Raw genomic sequence first — 16,590 nt, forward strand, 5'->3', positions numbered from 1 at the left:
CAATTAATCAGTGGAACAGCTTGCCTCCAGAAGTTGTGAATGCTCCAACACTGGAAGTCTTTAAGAAGATGTTGGATAGCCATTTGATGAAACGGTATAGGGTTTCCTGCCTAGGCAAGGGGTTGGACTAGAAGACCTCCAAGGTCCCTTCCAACTCTGCTATTGTATTGTATTGCCCTCATATCCCAGCTTCTAAGTGTAACACCATCAGAGATTAAATCAAATGGATACGGAAAATGAAGAACAACCCCCCCTTTCCCCCATAAAATAATCTTTATTCAGTAGTGGGGTGTTAAGGGCACAATAGTTTAGAAGCTTTGTGCAGCTTTCTTTGCAATAATCCTTCCAAATGGATTCTACCAAACCTGTTTTGCTTTGTCAGTTTATCATACAGTTTCTGTGAAAGAGAGTGAATACTGAGACAACATTTCAATCTTATCCCCATAACAAATGAAAAATGTTATTCCACCTGCTCAACCTAGTGGATGATTTCTGTGTGCTTTGCCAAGCCGTTTCTCTTCAAGTTACAGTGTATATATTTCTGTTAGAACTTTTGCTCACATTCTTTTTGCCAAATAGATTTGCAGTGTAAGCCTAAGTGTTGTGTTCTGTTTCATATTCATATTTTTTTGCCTTTTAAAAGGATATAAGCTCGTTTGAAAGTTGTCTGCTTTATATGTTGAACACTACCTCTTGCCCTGGAAAAAATATACTTCCTTTCATACAGAACTATGAAAGCAAGCTGTTTATGACAGCATACTGTAAATTTTTCTTGTAATCCATTATTTAATTAAATTTATTTGCTGCCTATCTCTTCACAAGGTAACTCTGGACGGCTTACAAGGTAAGGTTATCCCATCTTCTTTTCCAATAGAACACAATGTGTTGTCCCAGCAGCTAAGACTTTAAAAAGCTTTTTAAATACACCTGTACATAAACTGATAGGATGATAACAAACAAGTCTTTGTTGCCAAACTACTAAAACTAAATGGAGGATCCTAATTACTTCTACCAGGTATTATAATACAATTAGCCTCAGCTGTATTCTATATTTCCAACAATATAGATCAGTAGACCTTGTATTGTTGTATTTATTTTATAAGAGGCATCTGGAGCCTGCCTTTTAATTTAGAGAAATGTGTATGGTAGTTTACTGATATGTTTTGCCGCAGGCTGTCTTTATTTTCCAGATTGGAAGGGCTGGCCTTTGTGACTTGAATGTAATTGGAAGGGTATTTGAAACTTATTTTCTACTGTGTATACATGCATTTATTAGGCCTCTGCAGTTTGTCAACAGCATAATAAATATATTATTGCTGGAGAGATTTCCTTGGGAATCAGTGATGGAGTTCTTTAATTTCCCAAAGGGTTCAGCTGCAGAGATTCACTCCAACATATTCCCTTGTAGTTCAGGGTGCAGAAAATCCAGTGTGCCAGAATCCCTTCTCTGGGTCCTCAGAGGAACTCAAAATTTACCTGCTTCTTTCATAAGTGGGATGCTTTTGTAGAGTTTAAGAAGAAAAATGAGTGCCTGAGTTTTGCAGGCATGTTATTTGATTTATATGCTGCCTATCTTGTTGTCCAGAGTATTCAAGGCATTATCCCTTTCATCTCCGAGTCTTGTAATCCCATCAATACTTGAGGTCCTAACTCTAGCCAAACCTCATTGCAAGCCTTCAGCCAATGATTGTTGCACGCACCTGCTATAGCAACTAGGCATTTTAGGATCATTTTCAACCAGTTAGGCAAACATTTGCCAGTTATTCTTTGTTTCCTCCCAAGCGTTATAGAAAATGGAGTTTAACAATGTGTGGCTTTTCACATTTCATCAAGACTGTCAGCTTGAGCAGAAAAATCCATCAGCCAAACTGTCCTTCAAAACGCAGCCTTGGCCACAATTCTCTCCCTGGCCAAATTTGGCAACTTCTTCTGAGGACTACACTGCCACACCTCCCACTGGAATACTATGGCCTACAACAATGCTGCCAACTCATTTGCTCCCTCCAAGTGACACTGTTTTACTTTGCATCACAATTCTTCTTCCTTGTCTTCTTTACTAGATCCCTGCCTTTCCCATGAATCATCCTCTCAGTCCGGATCCCAAATGTCAAGTGATCATGAGATGGCGCAGAACGCGCCCAACTATTTTCCTTACTAAGGCTAAAAGCGGGGGGGGGGAGGCTGGTCCCACTCAAAGTCTAGGGCACATAGGTGTCTTCGCCATATTAAAAGCCCTGCCCTGCTTGCTGAGCATTCCACAAGTCTTTCTCCTGACTGGTTGCAAGAGCAGCTGACAGAATCAGGCCCTTTGTGAGGTACAGTCTCAGTTGCTAGGATACCTAGAGCTGCAGTTAAACAAACGTCCCAGTCCTGACTTAATGCAAGGGCCCATCGTGAGTGGGAGCTGCGTGAAGATCCCGATTGAGCCTGGTGTGACTGTCCCAAAACAGCAGCTGGGCACTTTTCGCAAAGAGGCTGAGACGTCTCAGCCTCCGGTAATTGAGAAAAAAGAAGGAAACTAGCCATCTGGATCAAATTCTTAACCTGCTTTGCTTCTCCCTGAAAGTAAAAGAACCTGTTGAACGCAAAGCCTATGGCAGGCATTGAGGAGGGATTTATCATTGGGGGATAGTATGCCGAGGTGGTGGAACAGCTGCCAGGGTCTGGATAGAATTAAGGAAGACAGGTTGTTGAGAATGGGATAGATCACCTGGAAAATATACATGTGCAAATGGGCAAGTGTAAATGGGTCATACTAAGTAGGCACTGAAAAAAAAATCTGCAAAAACTACTTCAGACATATTGCATAATATTCTTTCGCCATATTGCACATATTTTTCATTTTCTTGAGTACCACCTTTCTTTTAGGTATCTTTAGGATGGCTGTAGGGTTGGGTGATTGCTGCATGCAGTCATCCAAATTCATCATTCAGATTTTGTGGATTCCTATTTTCTCAGTCACAAACCAAATCATAACATATATCTGGAAATAGACAAGGTTCTCTATAGAAAGGAAGTAGCAACTGGCTTTTGCATTTTGCATAAAAGCAGAACATGTTCTCTTTATCCCCCTTTAAACCCAATTATTAGTATCCTTCCTTGTAGCAAGTATTGGGATAATTCACTACTCATCATTTCAGCATTTGGATAGCTCAAGATCCATTCAAGAAACTTTACGTCTTTTAGCTAAGAGGTACATTTGTCTGAGAACAGACTATTTCTTCAACAGGAAAGTAGCTAGTCATGGAAATAACTGTATACCTTTTCCTTTTTAGTAAACCTGAAAGCACTGCCTCATATATTCATATAATCATTTCTGCATATCTATTTTTCATCCGCATTCCTCTCCATAAAGCTGTTCCATCCAAGCAGTTGCAGCAAATCTCAAAAAATATTCCTCCCATTTATTCTACATCTTGTTGAAATTCCACCTGTACAGCTTAACAAAAAAAAAAACTGCAGAAACTTCCATAGCCCTTTACATAATTGATTAATCTAAAATATTTTGAAAGGGGATTAAAGTGTGACAAAGGAGATATTTCACAGACAGGATACTTGAAAGGTTATGCAAAGTTTCAAATCTGAATGACTATGAGAGCAAAAAAAATAATATATGAAGTTATATGAAACCAAGCAGGAAAACAAATGGACAAGAATTATCACATCACTTTATGAGAATGTTTCATTGATTTGGTTTATTTTCAATAATTAATTAGATGCCAGCAGGTTGAGTGAAACTTATGATGATTGTATGGACAGATGCTTGCCATCTCAGCCTGTTTTCAGTAAATAAATTGAAGCTCTTCTAAGGACAGTCCTATAAGTTCTTTGTTCCTGCCTGTCCACTTTAGTTATTTTTTCTGCTTCTAATAATGTTGCCAAGTTTACCAACTTCTCCACCAAATCTAAAATATGTGAACTTCCGCTCGTTGTTCATCAAATCCTCAAGGAAAAATTGCCTACAGCGCATGGATGTGGTTCACTAGTTTGTGGATCAGTATGTTGTGATAAAATGAAATACAAAAACATTGTAATGGTGGCCATGTTCCTCAATAAGACACACTGGCTGGGTTCTTACAACACTAAATTTACAGGGAAGTCAAATACGGGTTACTTAGCATGTTGTCAAAATCAAAGCATGGGATCAGTTCAGTAGCTCATGCAAAGCTAGAAATTTGAATTAAATAAACCATGAATATGCAATAGTTATATAAAACTGATTTTGGTTTAATAATGCTTCTTCCTCAACAGATATATAGAGTTCCTTTACTTGTAATATTTGTTCATTCAAGAGGGAAGTTCAGCAAGTATAGTGTTTTGTGAATAGCTATTAAGGGTAGAAAAGATCTATCCTCCTTTATACCTAGCTGGAGTAGTTCATGTTTTGCAACCAGACTTTTTCAGTTACGGTTCTGTTTGTGTGTAATGTAACAGGTAGTTTGATCCAGAATTTATTCTGATGAATTGAATCAAACTAAAATATAATCTATAGCTTTAAAAGCAAGAACTGGGCTGTCCCTGAAAAGCATATTTGAGTAACTCAGTAATCTGCAATATTCCATGAAAGTGTATACTGAACATAGAAATGATCTCTGTTTGCTCCTAAATCTTCACAAGGACTCTGAAGATATAAGTTTGGCCTATGCAGATCATACACATGTAGTCTCTGCAATGTCTTTCACAATCAGGATTCTGTACTTTGTATATTTCTTAATAGCTGAGTTTTCTTACTCTGTGTAAACAAGGTTTTCAAAATTGCTGTTTTTCCTAACAGGCACAATAATTATGCCACAGACAGATAAACAAGTATGTATTCCTCCAGAGCTTCCAGATTTGCTGAAGCAGTTTACAAAAGCTGCTATTCGAACTCAGCCTCCAGACCTGATTCAATGGTCTTCTGAGTAAGTTGAATGTTTTTGCCAACTTCAGTATCATGCTTATTTAAAAATTACTCAAGCCTAAATTGTATCGGTTATAGTATCTTGCACATCATTCTTATATGTCCTGCATTTATTATTCTCTCCCTCCGTCCTCCCTCTCTCTCTCTCTCCCTCTCCCACACACAAAATACACAAAATGTACACTATCACATATTGTACATTTCTTAGGTACATACTTAGTGTATATAATTTTCAGATATACACTCCCTACTGCATCATAAAATTTAACATTTGTTATGCATCATTAAGTCTTTAAATCAACAACATAAGTTACAACATATATAATTCACTCACATACCCAAAGGGTACACTGATAATATCATCACAGATGTTCTTTACATTTTTACTCCTAAACAATCTAGAGATATTTTAATGCAGAATCATTTGCTATCCATGTATTTATTATCAAACATGTCTTACTTCCTTTTTCATTGGTTTTTAATTCATTCAGCAACCAGCTTCCAACTAAGTCATTGATGTATAATATCACAATTTGTACAGAATAGTGTTTGAACGTGTTTGTGATAAAATTGGACTTTGGTTGTGCTTGTGATACACTAGTCAAAATATTCCAAAAGCAGACCAATATTTTGTTTGTACTATTAGCAGGGAATGCTGAGTGTTGCATGAGGATGACTAAGGCTGTTAACCTACTTATTCTTTTTTTATTGTTACATTTTAAAATGTGTTCTGAAATCTCTATGGAATTTAAAAGGAAGCTGCGTTGTATTACTTGTCTCAAAAAGCGAAAAAGAAATAATAGCTCAAATTATTTTGAACTTATAAAAATCACTTATGAATACATTTATTTGAGTATCTGTTATATTCACGTCAGTTTATTCCAGTAGGGTACAGTGCTGGGGATTAGGACTTTATAAGGCAACAAAAATTCTGATACAAGCCATTTATATTCCAGACTTGTCTTCCTAAAATTATTTCACTCTGCTGAAAATCTCATGGGCAGCCTGAGTGTCTCTTGAAAAATGTCCTCACAAGATTGTGGTAGAGAAGCACATATATGGTACAAGGAGTTGCTACTGGAAGAAACAGATTTTCTTCCCCCTGCTTTACTCAATAAATACAGAGAAGCCTCTAGTTTTTGAATATTGCCATTTGGAAGAAGTGCCTTTCCATATTGTCAGATGTATGTTAATTTCCCTCCCTGATTCCTGCATCATGTAAAAAGCATCTTTGAAGAGACAATATTGATTGGAAAAGATAAAGCAAGGCAGAACTCTTGCTTCCATCTCCCAATGCCACCATTCCAATCCAAATCTCTCACATTTCTAAATAATGTAACTTTGGAAGAAAATAACAGGAGATTTTATAGCACACAGCATACTTTTGCAGGGGGGGGGGGAAGTCCCTCACTTTTAGTGATGTTTATTTTGTAGTGTTTTATCACCAGTAATTTTAATGTTTTTCATATAATTCAATTTTCTTGAAGTATTGATCTCTTCTACATTATTGGGTGCATTTATAATGTATAAATGATCCTTCATAATCCTTTCCATAGCAGCATCAATACTTCAGACCATGTTCTTTTGTTAAAATATGTACTATTTATATTCACGAGTGGGTCTCCAATCAAACTTCACTGATATATTTTTTTATTATAGCAAAATAAACAATCTTCAAACTAAGATGCAAAAGATTTGACATAAGAACAACAATTTTAATGTCAACTTAATTACAAACAAGTGGAAGCTTTGGGTGTCTAAGCAACTAATCAGCCAATGTCTCATGCATATTTATGCTAAGAGCTGTTGATAAAAGGAAAACACTATTTTGTCTTTGTGTCCAGTTATTTTAATGCCATGGCCCGTGGAGAGGCTCCTCCTGTAAGAGAACGAACAGATCGGGTGCCTTTATCAAATTATGCAGAGCTTACTCCAGAGCTCTTGAAGGTCTTACACCAGAGAGTAAGAAATATCTACTTTCCATTTAGGGGCAAGAACATAAGAGATTTGAGTGTTTGTGTGTACATGCATCCAATTACTTTGTGTCTTTTATGTGTTTTTTAATGAATTTCATTCACCTGCTTTAGAACTAATGTTAGGTGCATTGCTTTTCTTGTATACATGATATACAAGAAGTTCTAAGAGCATTGCTAAAGGGTTAAAGTTCATATTTAAATATTATTTTAAAAGATTCATAGAGTTCATTAACATTTGTTTAATAGCATCTTGTGCAGCTTTTAATATACAGTACAGAAAAGAAATTCTTTTTGCAATTTCCAATTTTAAAAAAAGGGAATACATATGAGAACTCACCAAAATTATATAATAACCTCATAGGGGTCGGCAGCTCATATATAAAACTTGATCAAAACTACCTGAAAGAAATGTGGGAAAGCAGCATTCTACTGGTCTGGGCATCACACGGTTAGATTCAAAGATTAGTACAGATGATCTGTACTCATTAACAGTTTGGCATTTATGTGATAAAAGAAAAAAATACCTTCTAGATGAGGCAATGTTGACACATTTAACACATGCAACCAAAATAATTTTTAAGTTATTTTAACATTGAATCATAACTAGCAATTGTATGAGAAGTTATAATTACAGATAGTCCTTGACTTACAACAGTTCATTTAGTGACCGTTCAAAATTACAACAGCACTGAAAAAACTGATTTGTGACCATTTTCACATTTGAATTACCATTGCAACATCCCTGTGGTCTTGTGATCAAAAGTCAGATGCTTGGCAACTGCTCATATTTCTGATGATTGCAGTGACTTGGGGTCATGTGATTGCCTTTGGCGATCTTCTGACAAGCAGAGTCAATGGGGAAGCCAGATTAATTTAATAACCATGTTATTAACTTAAGAATTGCATTAATTCACTTAACAACTGTGGCAGGAAAAATCGTAAAATGGGGCAAAAGTCACTTAAGAAATGCCTCACTTAGCAACAGAAATTTTGGTCAGTTGTGGTCATACGTTGTGCAATAAAACCTAATAGATGCTCATGTAGTGAATTTTGGATGCAATAGATAAAATTTCTGTTTGGACATATCCTCTGAAATAATGGCTATCCCACCCAAAGTAGTCCAGCGAGGCCATTAATTTTATCTTAATTTTATGATATCTGCAGCTATTGAACTCATTTACCAAAATTTATGCCACTTCCATAATGATATCATCACAAAAATGGTGTATCTTGATGAAAATCACATACTTGGAAAAATAATGGATATTTGGGAATACCAGACATCTCCATTCAACTAGTTCATTCAAAGTTTTACTGGACTTCATCTGTATTCACTCATCTTGACTGCCTTAATGTTGTTCTTTTTGTAGATATTTCTGGAACAAGGAATTTGTTCCCTTTACATGTTTTGGGAGGGAAAAGAGAAATAAGCCTGAAGCATTTTGTGTATATCTAGGGCCTCCTGGTTTCTAAATCCTATGTTAATGTACATGTATAAATCTGTTTACTATTTGGTTAATTTGTTCTTGGAGGTTGTAGCTTTCAAAGTGGAAAATTCATTCAAAATCCCAATGTTCAGTCATAAAGGTCCTTCCTAGAAAACTATGTAGTGCATATATATCATTCTAGCATGTGAAAACACATATGATTCATCCTGAACAAATCTGGAACTTGTTAAAATTCTGGAAGTTTTGCAAGGCTGGGAGATGAACTTATGTATTTATTTGCTATGATTCTTAATTGAAGACTGTAATTCTTATTGAGGACTACCACTGTTGCTTGATATTTAAAAAATATATATACACCCAAAATTAAAACCAGCATTGTTAGTAATAATGACACATATAATTAAAAAATAAAAGCCGGTTTTAAAAAACAAGATTTTAAACCAAAGAAACGTGTCTCTGAAAGAACTGGGATTTTCCAAGTTTATTTATTTTATTTATTCATTGGAATTTGTCAAACAAAAACAAGAACAAGAATGAGAGAATAAAAATACAATGACAGGGACGATAGGCACATTAGTGCACTTATGCACGTTTCCTCCACTGACCACAAGTATGAAGTAAGGTCCATGGAAGTCAATTTGTGACTGAAAGTTGTCATGAAATGAGCTCAGAGCCACTGTAGGAAAATTCTCCCTAGGATGTTTTCTGTGAATAAAAGAGGAACATCCTAAAACAGATGTTCTCCCAAGTCTTTTGAACCTGAAACCTATAAGCTTTAAAGATAATAAACAGCACATATTTTCCTCTATCACAAAATGTGCTATAATATTTTTAGCATTGATATAATGCCATCTTTGTAATTCTTCCAAATTACAAAGAATTATAAAGAAAGCAATATCAATTCCAATTTTTACCAGCTCCAGCTCCATGTAAACAATACGACAATAGTTAATTTTCAAGCTGGCAACACAAGGATCACAATTTTAAAGTCATTTTCTTTTCAGAAGGGATATGGTTGTTATATCAACCACAGCTGATCAAAAATCTCTGGGCTGTTGCTTCTATCTGAGAAACCAAATCTCAAATACTGAAATAACTTTTGAGATCATACCTCAATTGATTTGTTTCATTTCCTTGGATGAAAAGTACTGATCCCGCTGCTTATTTTCAATTTGGGGCCATATTCTGAATGGGCTCTCCTCCAGGCATGGGTGACAATGATGCTAAGCTTTGACAAAGAAATGAGATACATTATGACTTAGTACATTTATGTGCAGACCACTTTCATTTTGCTCATTATGGTATTTCGGCCCCATTCTTTGCTTCAAAACAGTAATTAACACAATTGCAAAAGTGATCAACAGTTATATATATATCCCAATTTCCTTAATAATACCTCAGTTCTGCTAGCCTTAAAATGCATTTTTAAAACCTTAAGAAATGCTTGCAACTATAAACCCACATTAATTTCTTCACTTATAATGGCTGTTATTTCTTTTCAGGTGGGTGGGAGGCTAATCATCCATGTTGATGAACTAGCCCAGATGTGGAAAGTGCTGAATCTCCCTACAGATTTATTTGAAAGTATCATGAATGTTGGACGTTTTACTGAAGAAATTGAATGGCTCAAGTTTTTAGCTCTGGCCTGTAGCTCTCTTGGAGTTGTAAGCTTATTATTTTTAGTTGTTTCCTTTTCTTTTGATGTCTAGCATGTTTGCAGTATTTAAATTCTCGGTAGGTGATTTATCTGTTCTTCATAGTGTAACGTATCGTACATCATTAAGATTTTTAAACAGTCTTCCCTGAAACTGCTTGTCCAATATTAGCATTTTAGATTTAGTCAATAGCCAGGACACTTTAGGAGAAGAGACATGTTAATCTATAGAAACCAAAAAATCAAAATGATTTTCTGATTAACACATCTTATTAACAAACATTTACTTCAGTGAGCTACAGCTCACTGCACCAGATGCATGGAATGGCTAAACAGATGTAGGATTTAAATTAAGATGAGGGGAGTGAATGGAAGATAGGTTGTTTATGCAGATGTATGTGACATGTGAGACAGTTTACAAATATTTCCCCACCATCTTATCCAGATTTAAATTCTATTTTTGTCATTCCATGAATCTAATGAAGTAAACATTCATCAAGCTCATGCCTTTTAATAGCATTTGTTAATCTGAAAAAATGCTTCATGCTCCTTCTGACCAAAATCAGGAGGGGAGAATAATCTAGTCTGGAAAAAAATGAAATTAAACCTCACTTAGCGAGGTTATTCAGGTTGTCCAGAGCTTCTTCTATCAAGATCATAAATTTTAATAAGGAATTTGGTCTTCAATAGGTTATGCTGAAGATCTGTTTTAAATATGCAAAATCTTGGAAACTCTACGAATTTCCAAACCTCATTTATAGTGAATTAATTGTGAATTATGTGTGTGTGTGCATGTTAATATAAAGATATTTAAAATTAAATTGCATCCCTGAGCTTCCTATCATGGTATCTATTAGTTTCTCCCAATCATTTTTGTATCTATATTTTGTTTATACAACACTGTCCTTTCCCCCCCACAATAATGCTGTTAATCGCCGAATCATTTCGTTGGCATGTTCGGATCATGGTTTTGGATCTCCTTGGCGGTATTGGAGATGATGGGCAAGCAGGGGATTGGATACTTGGAAATAAATACTTGCCATTTCACTATGATGGATGTAGCCCATCAGAAAAAAAAACCCAAATGAAAAGCACCAAGGAAATACCTAATGCCAAAGACTCCATAATTATAGACTCCATTCTAGCCCTGCCTAACCTATCACAGAATTTTGAATTCCCAAAGTATTTTTTAAAGGGTAGTTGAGTTACACATGTGATGACTACTCATTCAGTTACTAATACTAACAAATGTTATATCCTTTCTGTTTTTGAAAATAAGACTATTGCAAAAACTCTGAAGATAATATGTGAAGTTTTATCTAACGAGAATGAAAGTGGTCCAGCTCGTATCCCTTTCAGTACTTTCCAGTTTCTCTACACTTACATTGCGGAAGTGGATGGGGAAATCTCCGCATCTCATGTCAGTCGAATGCTGAATTATATTGAACAAGAGATGTAAGTAACACTGATATATAAGGTAAATGTCAAAGAGATGTAGCTTATGTTAGCAATACCAGGCAACCAACATAAATGTGCAGTAGACGGAATAGGTTTCAGGGGAGTGCATATAGCTAAGTTATATACCAAATTCATTTACAAGCTTGTACATAGAAATTTCACACATCCATTTGACTCGTGTTAAACATGTTCACAAATTCTTCCTGAAATTGTATTCCATTTATTTAAATAGGAAATAACTGTATAGATCAGTGCCCCCCAACCAGGGACAGGTTCTGTGGAAATAGGCTTTTCTGGGGACTGAAGGGGCTGTGCTTGTTTGTAAGGCCCAGTTTCTGGCATGCTGCTCCCCGATGCTGGTCCATGGCCTGGGAGTTGGCAACCCCTGGCATAGACTACTGCTTCTAACTGACGTGCAGATCCATTTTTGAATGTTACTCAATAACTTGGGGAACTCTGAGCAAATCCTTTACCTCACATTTAATGCATTGGTATTTGGTGGTGGTTTTCAGCTATGCTTGTCACCTAGTGCCAATCCAATTAACTTTTTCCTCTAACTTTCAAATTTGCTCCAAAGGATTGGAGGACTTCCCCAAAATAGGAGATGGGCATGGAAGGAGAGAGGAAATAAAAGGCCCAGGAAAGTGAGGCCCCATTCTGTAAGCAAGAGTTAGAATGAACAGGCATCTGCAATGCAAGGAAGAAGTCTATATAATTACATTTTCTAAAACTATTTTTGAATTGTAACTTTTTAAATATGGATTGATACAGAACAATGTTATCTAGACAGGTCTCAGTTTAGGAGATGATAGAGAGATATAGAATTTGCTACTGCTTGTTTACAGCTAAAAAGTTAGCAATAGCAATAGCAGTTAGACTTATATACCGCTTCATAGGGCTTTCAGCCATCTCTAAGCCGTTTACAGAGTCAGCATATCGCCCCCACAATCTGGGTCCTCATTTTACCCACCTCGGAAGGATGGAAGGCTGAGTCAACCCTGAGCCGGTGAGATTTGAACTGCTGAACTGCAGATAGCAGTCAGCTGAAGTGGCCTGCAGTACTGCACTCTACCCACTGCGCCACCTCGGCTCTTAAATATTAAGTTAAATATTCTTAGGTGACTTATGCTTAATGCAGTTATAAAATCGGTGTCCTGATAGTAAATTACTTTCCTAAGAAATTTTACAAAATCCTTTCCAACAATCCATAGCCCAAAAATATGGGTATGTATTTAAGAACTCATAATCAGAAACTAAGAGAGGAATAGAGAGGAGATGGTTTCCATGCAGATATTCTGAAGTTTATATGGTTATAATTTAAAGATTTAAAGGGGAAGAGAAGACTTAAGGGATGCCAAAGACTGATCAGGGCAAAATCTACATTGATTATAGTTTCATGCCTGATTTAAAACAAAAAACCTGGAATCAAAATAGTACAGAAAAAATAAGGATATTGCTACAACTTTATGTGAGAAACATTTAGAATGTGTATTTCATAAGCAAGAGTACTACTAAGCCATTTTTCCCCATGTTTTCCATACAGCATCGGGCCAGACGGCTTGATCAAGGTGACTGATTTTACCCAGAATCCTCGAGTCAGGCTGGAGTAGATTCTCAATACATCATACACTATGAATGTTTAGATGGAGGAAGAAACAGAGAATAGAATGACTTAAACAAATAGGCCAACCACTCAGTCACTTTTTCCCTTTGTGTCTGTTAATAAACAGTTTGGTTAAGCAACCACTAAGAAAGATGAAAACATAGATTGAGAAGGTGCCAGTGAAATACAGCACAGTCTATTGTTAATTTTATAGTGTTTTGATATACACACGTCCACCCAAATAAATATCACAGACTACTAAAGAGTATAAACCTATTGAATATATTTGAGGTCCATCCTTCTCCCCTTTTTTTTTGCATTTCAAATTATCTGGCATTGCCATGCAAACATGTTGGGAATTTCAAAACTTTTATTTACAGAAGAATATTAGGATTTTTCCCAAGGTGTCTACAATTGTAGAAATGAGTAAACTTGGGATCAGGCTGTAAGCTTGTTTTTTCTAATACTTCTAAGTGACTATTCTATTATCATTTATCCAAAATATAATGGTTTAAAAGTTCCTCATATTTAAAACTTTTTGTGGGCTCTCTCCATATACCAGCATTTTGCGAGATTATTATTTTATTTAAAACATTTATATAGCTACTCATTTTGTAGTTAACCATGGGCAGTTTTATAGCAACAAGTGTATTGGTTTTCCCTATTTTTATGTACTGTGAAACAATAGCATAAAAATAGTGCTGCAGTTGTTTTCTACAGTAAATCCCTTTAACCGGTAAAAAAACTACTTCTGATGATTTCATGCCAAACTAGAGAAGCTAGAGGAGAAAAAGTAATCCTTCTAAATGCTCTGCTTGAATCACAAATTCACAACAAAATTGGAATGGATTTGAGATACTGTATTGTGTTTGTAACCATGTCTATGGATAAATATATCGTATGAATCCAGTAATTTTTAAGCCACAGTTAAACAATGGTGAACAAAGTATAGGTTGAATATTCCATTCCCGCTTTTTTTTCCTATAGTACATCTTTTACAAATTGGCTATGGAAGGGGCAAATGAATATAGGTAGTCCTTGACTTACGACAATTGCACCCAAATTTTAAGTGAGACATTTGTTAAGTGAGTTTTGCCCCATTTTATGACCTTTCTTACCATAGTTAAGTGAATCATTGCAGTTGTTAAATTAGTAACAGTTGTTGAGCGAACTGGCTTCCCCAATTACTTTGCTTGTCAGAAAGTCGCAAAAGATCATCCTGGGACACTGCAACCGTCATAAACATGAGTCAGTTGCCAAGCATTTGAATTTTGATCATGTGACCATGGGGATAATGTAACGGTCATAAGTGGGGAAAATTGTCATAAGTTACTTTTTCAGTGCTGTTGTAACCTTGGAACAGTCACTAAATGAACTATTGTAAAGTTGAGAACTAGTTATAATCAGCTGAAAATGAAGAGATTGGACAGTTTTCCCCTAGGCCTTAGGAAAGCAGAATTATAGGTCTATTGGGTTTTGGTGAACAGATGAGTTCTAAATCTTACCCTCTGAGGAATGATACCTGAGTCTTGCTTAATAAACAATGGCATTGAAATATGATAGAGCCTAGTATCTAGCCATATTAGGTATATCATTTGCTGCATTCTCATTTAAGCAAGCGTTTTCCTTCATAATAAAGTGACAATAACAATGACAGAGTTTCTATAGGTGAGAATGGTAACCTGGAAATACTGGGTTTGTTCCCAAGGTATCTATTGTAAGAATGCCCAGCTGTTCTTTCATCTTTTGGTCTCAGTATTTCAGACTATACAAATAGACTATACAGACTATACAAATTGGGACTTATATCTTTACGTTCAGGAAGCTCCCTCTATTGCAGGTGCCAAACTCGATTTCATTGAGGGTCACATCAGGGTTGTGTTTGACCTCGGGGGGGGGGGGGGCAGGCTGCGAGTGGCCATGGTGGGCATGTCACTCATGTCGGGGGTGCCTGTGGAGGCCAGAGTGCTCTGTCAGCAAAAATGGGCTCTTGGCAGGAAGCGATGCTGTATGTGAGATGTTATGTTCTCTCAAAACTATTTCCTTACTAATGCTAACATATTTCAGTATTCACCAACCATCGAGAGGATATAAGTCTGTCCTCCTCCATGCTATCTTGGACAACAATTATAGAATAATGCTGTAAATGCAGTGAAAGACTAATAAAGGATTTAATGGCATTACACAATCATCTCATACATACCTCTTTGGAGAGAGTGGATGTTGGCCAGATACAACCCAATGTGTGTCTTCAAGCCACCCCATTATTTCTACTTATGACACCAACTTGTGGTGTCTGTTCCTTCTCTTCAAAGTCAATTGTTAACGAAAGGGAGCAGTGTCAGCAAATATCTACTGGTACCAATTTAAGCTTTTGGTGTTGAAATATCATCCCTACTGATTCTTCATTCCTTTCTTTAGGATATTTCACTTACATTAGGCTCTTCCTTAAATGGTGAATCAGAGTTGATAAATCATACACATTTGTGCTCCTGCCGACGCCTGATCAGCTCCGTGGTCTGCTAGTAACAGGGGCAGTCAATATTGAAACAATGGTGAACAAATTGAAACATTCATTTGCAAAAAACAAAATCCCCTAAGTCAAGCTTAATTCCCAGTGACTTCATGGACATATCCCTGCAGTTCAGGTGTGCTTTTAGCACTGCATTGTTTCAGAATGTGCCCCCCTCCCGGCTTTGTAGCCTACTAGAGGTTTCCTAGGGGTTTGTCCCATTGCAGGGGTTTGTCCATCCACAGGCTTACCAGATCTAACCTGCTTAACCTTTCAAGAACTGCTGCTACTGCCATCTACCTACACACTATTTATTTTAACACTCTGCCTGTGGTTTATCTCAGAAGTTAAGCATTAGTGAACATTACTTGTATTTAGAGAATTCCAGCAATTGTTGGGAAGTTGAAAAAAAATTGCCCAAAATGGCAGTGGCAAACTAATTTTCCAATGCTGTCTAAGAATCCACATGGATACAATCACTAGCATCAAGCTTGATTTGAGGCACATTTAACTTTTGAACACACCATTTTGTTCCAAACTTTCCCCAAAAGTACTTAGGTTGAAACAAGAAAAACGTTATCTGACAATTTAGATTTTTAAAAGAAAGGTAAACCAAACATTCTTATGGTATGTTTCAGTATTAGCAAAACAACTCTATTTTACATACTGGAAAGAATCGCTTTCTGGATTAATCTAATTAAGAGAAGCACTTTGAAACTATGAACCCGCCTTTAGACTTACTTTATTGTCACTTTGAAAGTACACTAATCGGCATACATTAAAATGAAATTTCAGCAACAGAACCCGGCTTTGGGTAACAAACGAATTTATCTTGCAGCAAAGGATAACAACGTTCTGGTCCCTTAAAGAGAAACAGCATGTTCGTATGCTGAACTTTATTTCCCTCCGCAGAAGCTCGACTGAATTCATTCTTAAAATTTCACATCTGCATAACTTTGCTGCCATTCGGTGCATTACGACGCGAACTTCTATCGTTTTTCATTGGACACATACGAATCATCGTGGCGCTACATAATAG

The 16,590-nt window shown here is 36.4% G+C and overlaps 1 protein-coding gene and 1 long non-coding RNA gene across 4 annotated transcripts; one reads left to right on the plus strand and one right to left on the minus strand.

Moving 5' to 3' along the window:
• Positions 1-2,372: 2,372 nt before the first annotated feature.
• On the plus strand, positions 2,373-13,294 carry LOC106540999 (ropporin-1). 3 transcript variants are annotated; one of them, XM_014056319.2, is made up of 6 exons: positions 2,373-2,565; positions 4,775-4,901; positions 6,745-6,862; positions 9,827-9,988; positions 11,258-11,433; positions 12,980-13,294. In XM_014056319.2, exons 2-6 carry the CDS (start codon positions 4,786-4,788, stop codon positions 13,044-13,046), a joined length of 639 nt encoding a protein of 212 aa, XP_013911794.1. In that variant the 5' UTR covers positions 2,373-2,565; positions 4,775-4,785; the 3' UTR covers positions 13,047-13,294. The 3 variants fall into 3 exon arrangements, with proteins under 3 accessions (XP_013911794.1, XP_087568747.1, XP_087568689.1); XM_087712621.1 differs by having other exon boundaries at positions 2,484-2,495; XM_087712563.1 differs by lacking the exons at positions 2,373-2,565; positions 6,745-6,862 and having other exon boundaries at positions 4,786-4,901.
• LOC148049398 (uncharacterized) lies at positions 8,823-16,495 on the minus strand. Its single transcript, XR_015696333.1, has 4 exons — positions 16,293-16,495; positions 15,475-15,558; positions 9,436-9,552; positions 8,823-9,029 (listed from the first exon to the last, which is right to left on the minus strand). It is a non-coding gene; the product is annotated as an uncharacterized LOC148049398 (long non-coding RNA).
• Between the last annotated feature and the right edge of the window lie 95 nt (positions 16,496-16,590).

Source organism: Thamnophis sirtalis, unplaced genomic scaffold, assembly GCF_051295495.1.
Source record: "Thamnophis sirtalis isolate CommonGarterSnake01/CBP01778 unplaced genomic scaffold, rThaSir2_p1.2 scaffold_1, whole genome shotgun sequence".
Lineage (NCBI taxonomy): Eukaryota > Metazoa > Chordata > Lepidosauria > Squamata > Natricidae > Thamnophis > Thamnophis sirtalis.

Coding starts and splice junctions, on each gene's coding strand:
- LOC106540999 (XM_014056319.2), top strand. CDS start 4,786: ATGCCACAGACAGATAAACAAGTATGTATTCCTCCAGAGCTTCCAGAT. Junction 4,902..6,744: donor CTGATTCAATGGTCTTCTGA/GTAAGTTGAATG, acceptor CTTTGTGTCCAG/TTATTTTAATGCCATGGCCC. Junction 9,989..11,257: donor CCTGTAGCTCTCTTGGAGTT/GTAAGCTTATTA, acceptor TTTGAAAATAAG/ACTATTGCAAAAACTCTGAA.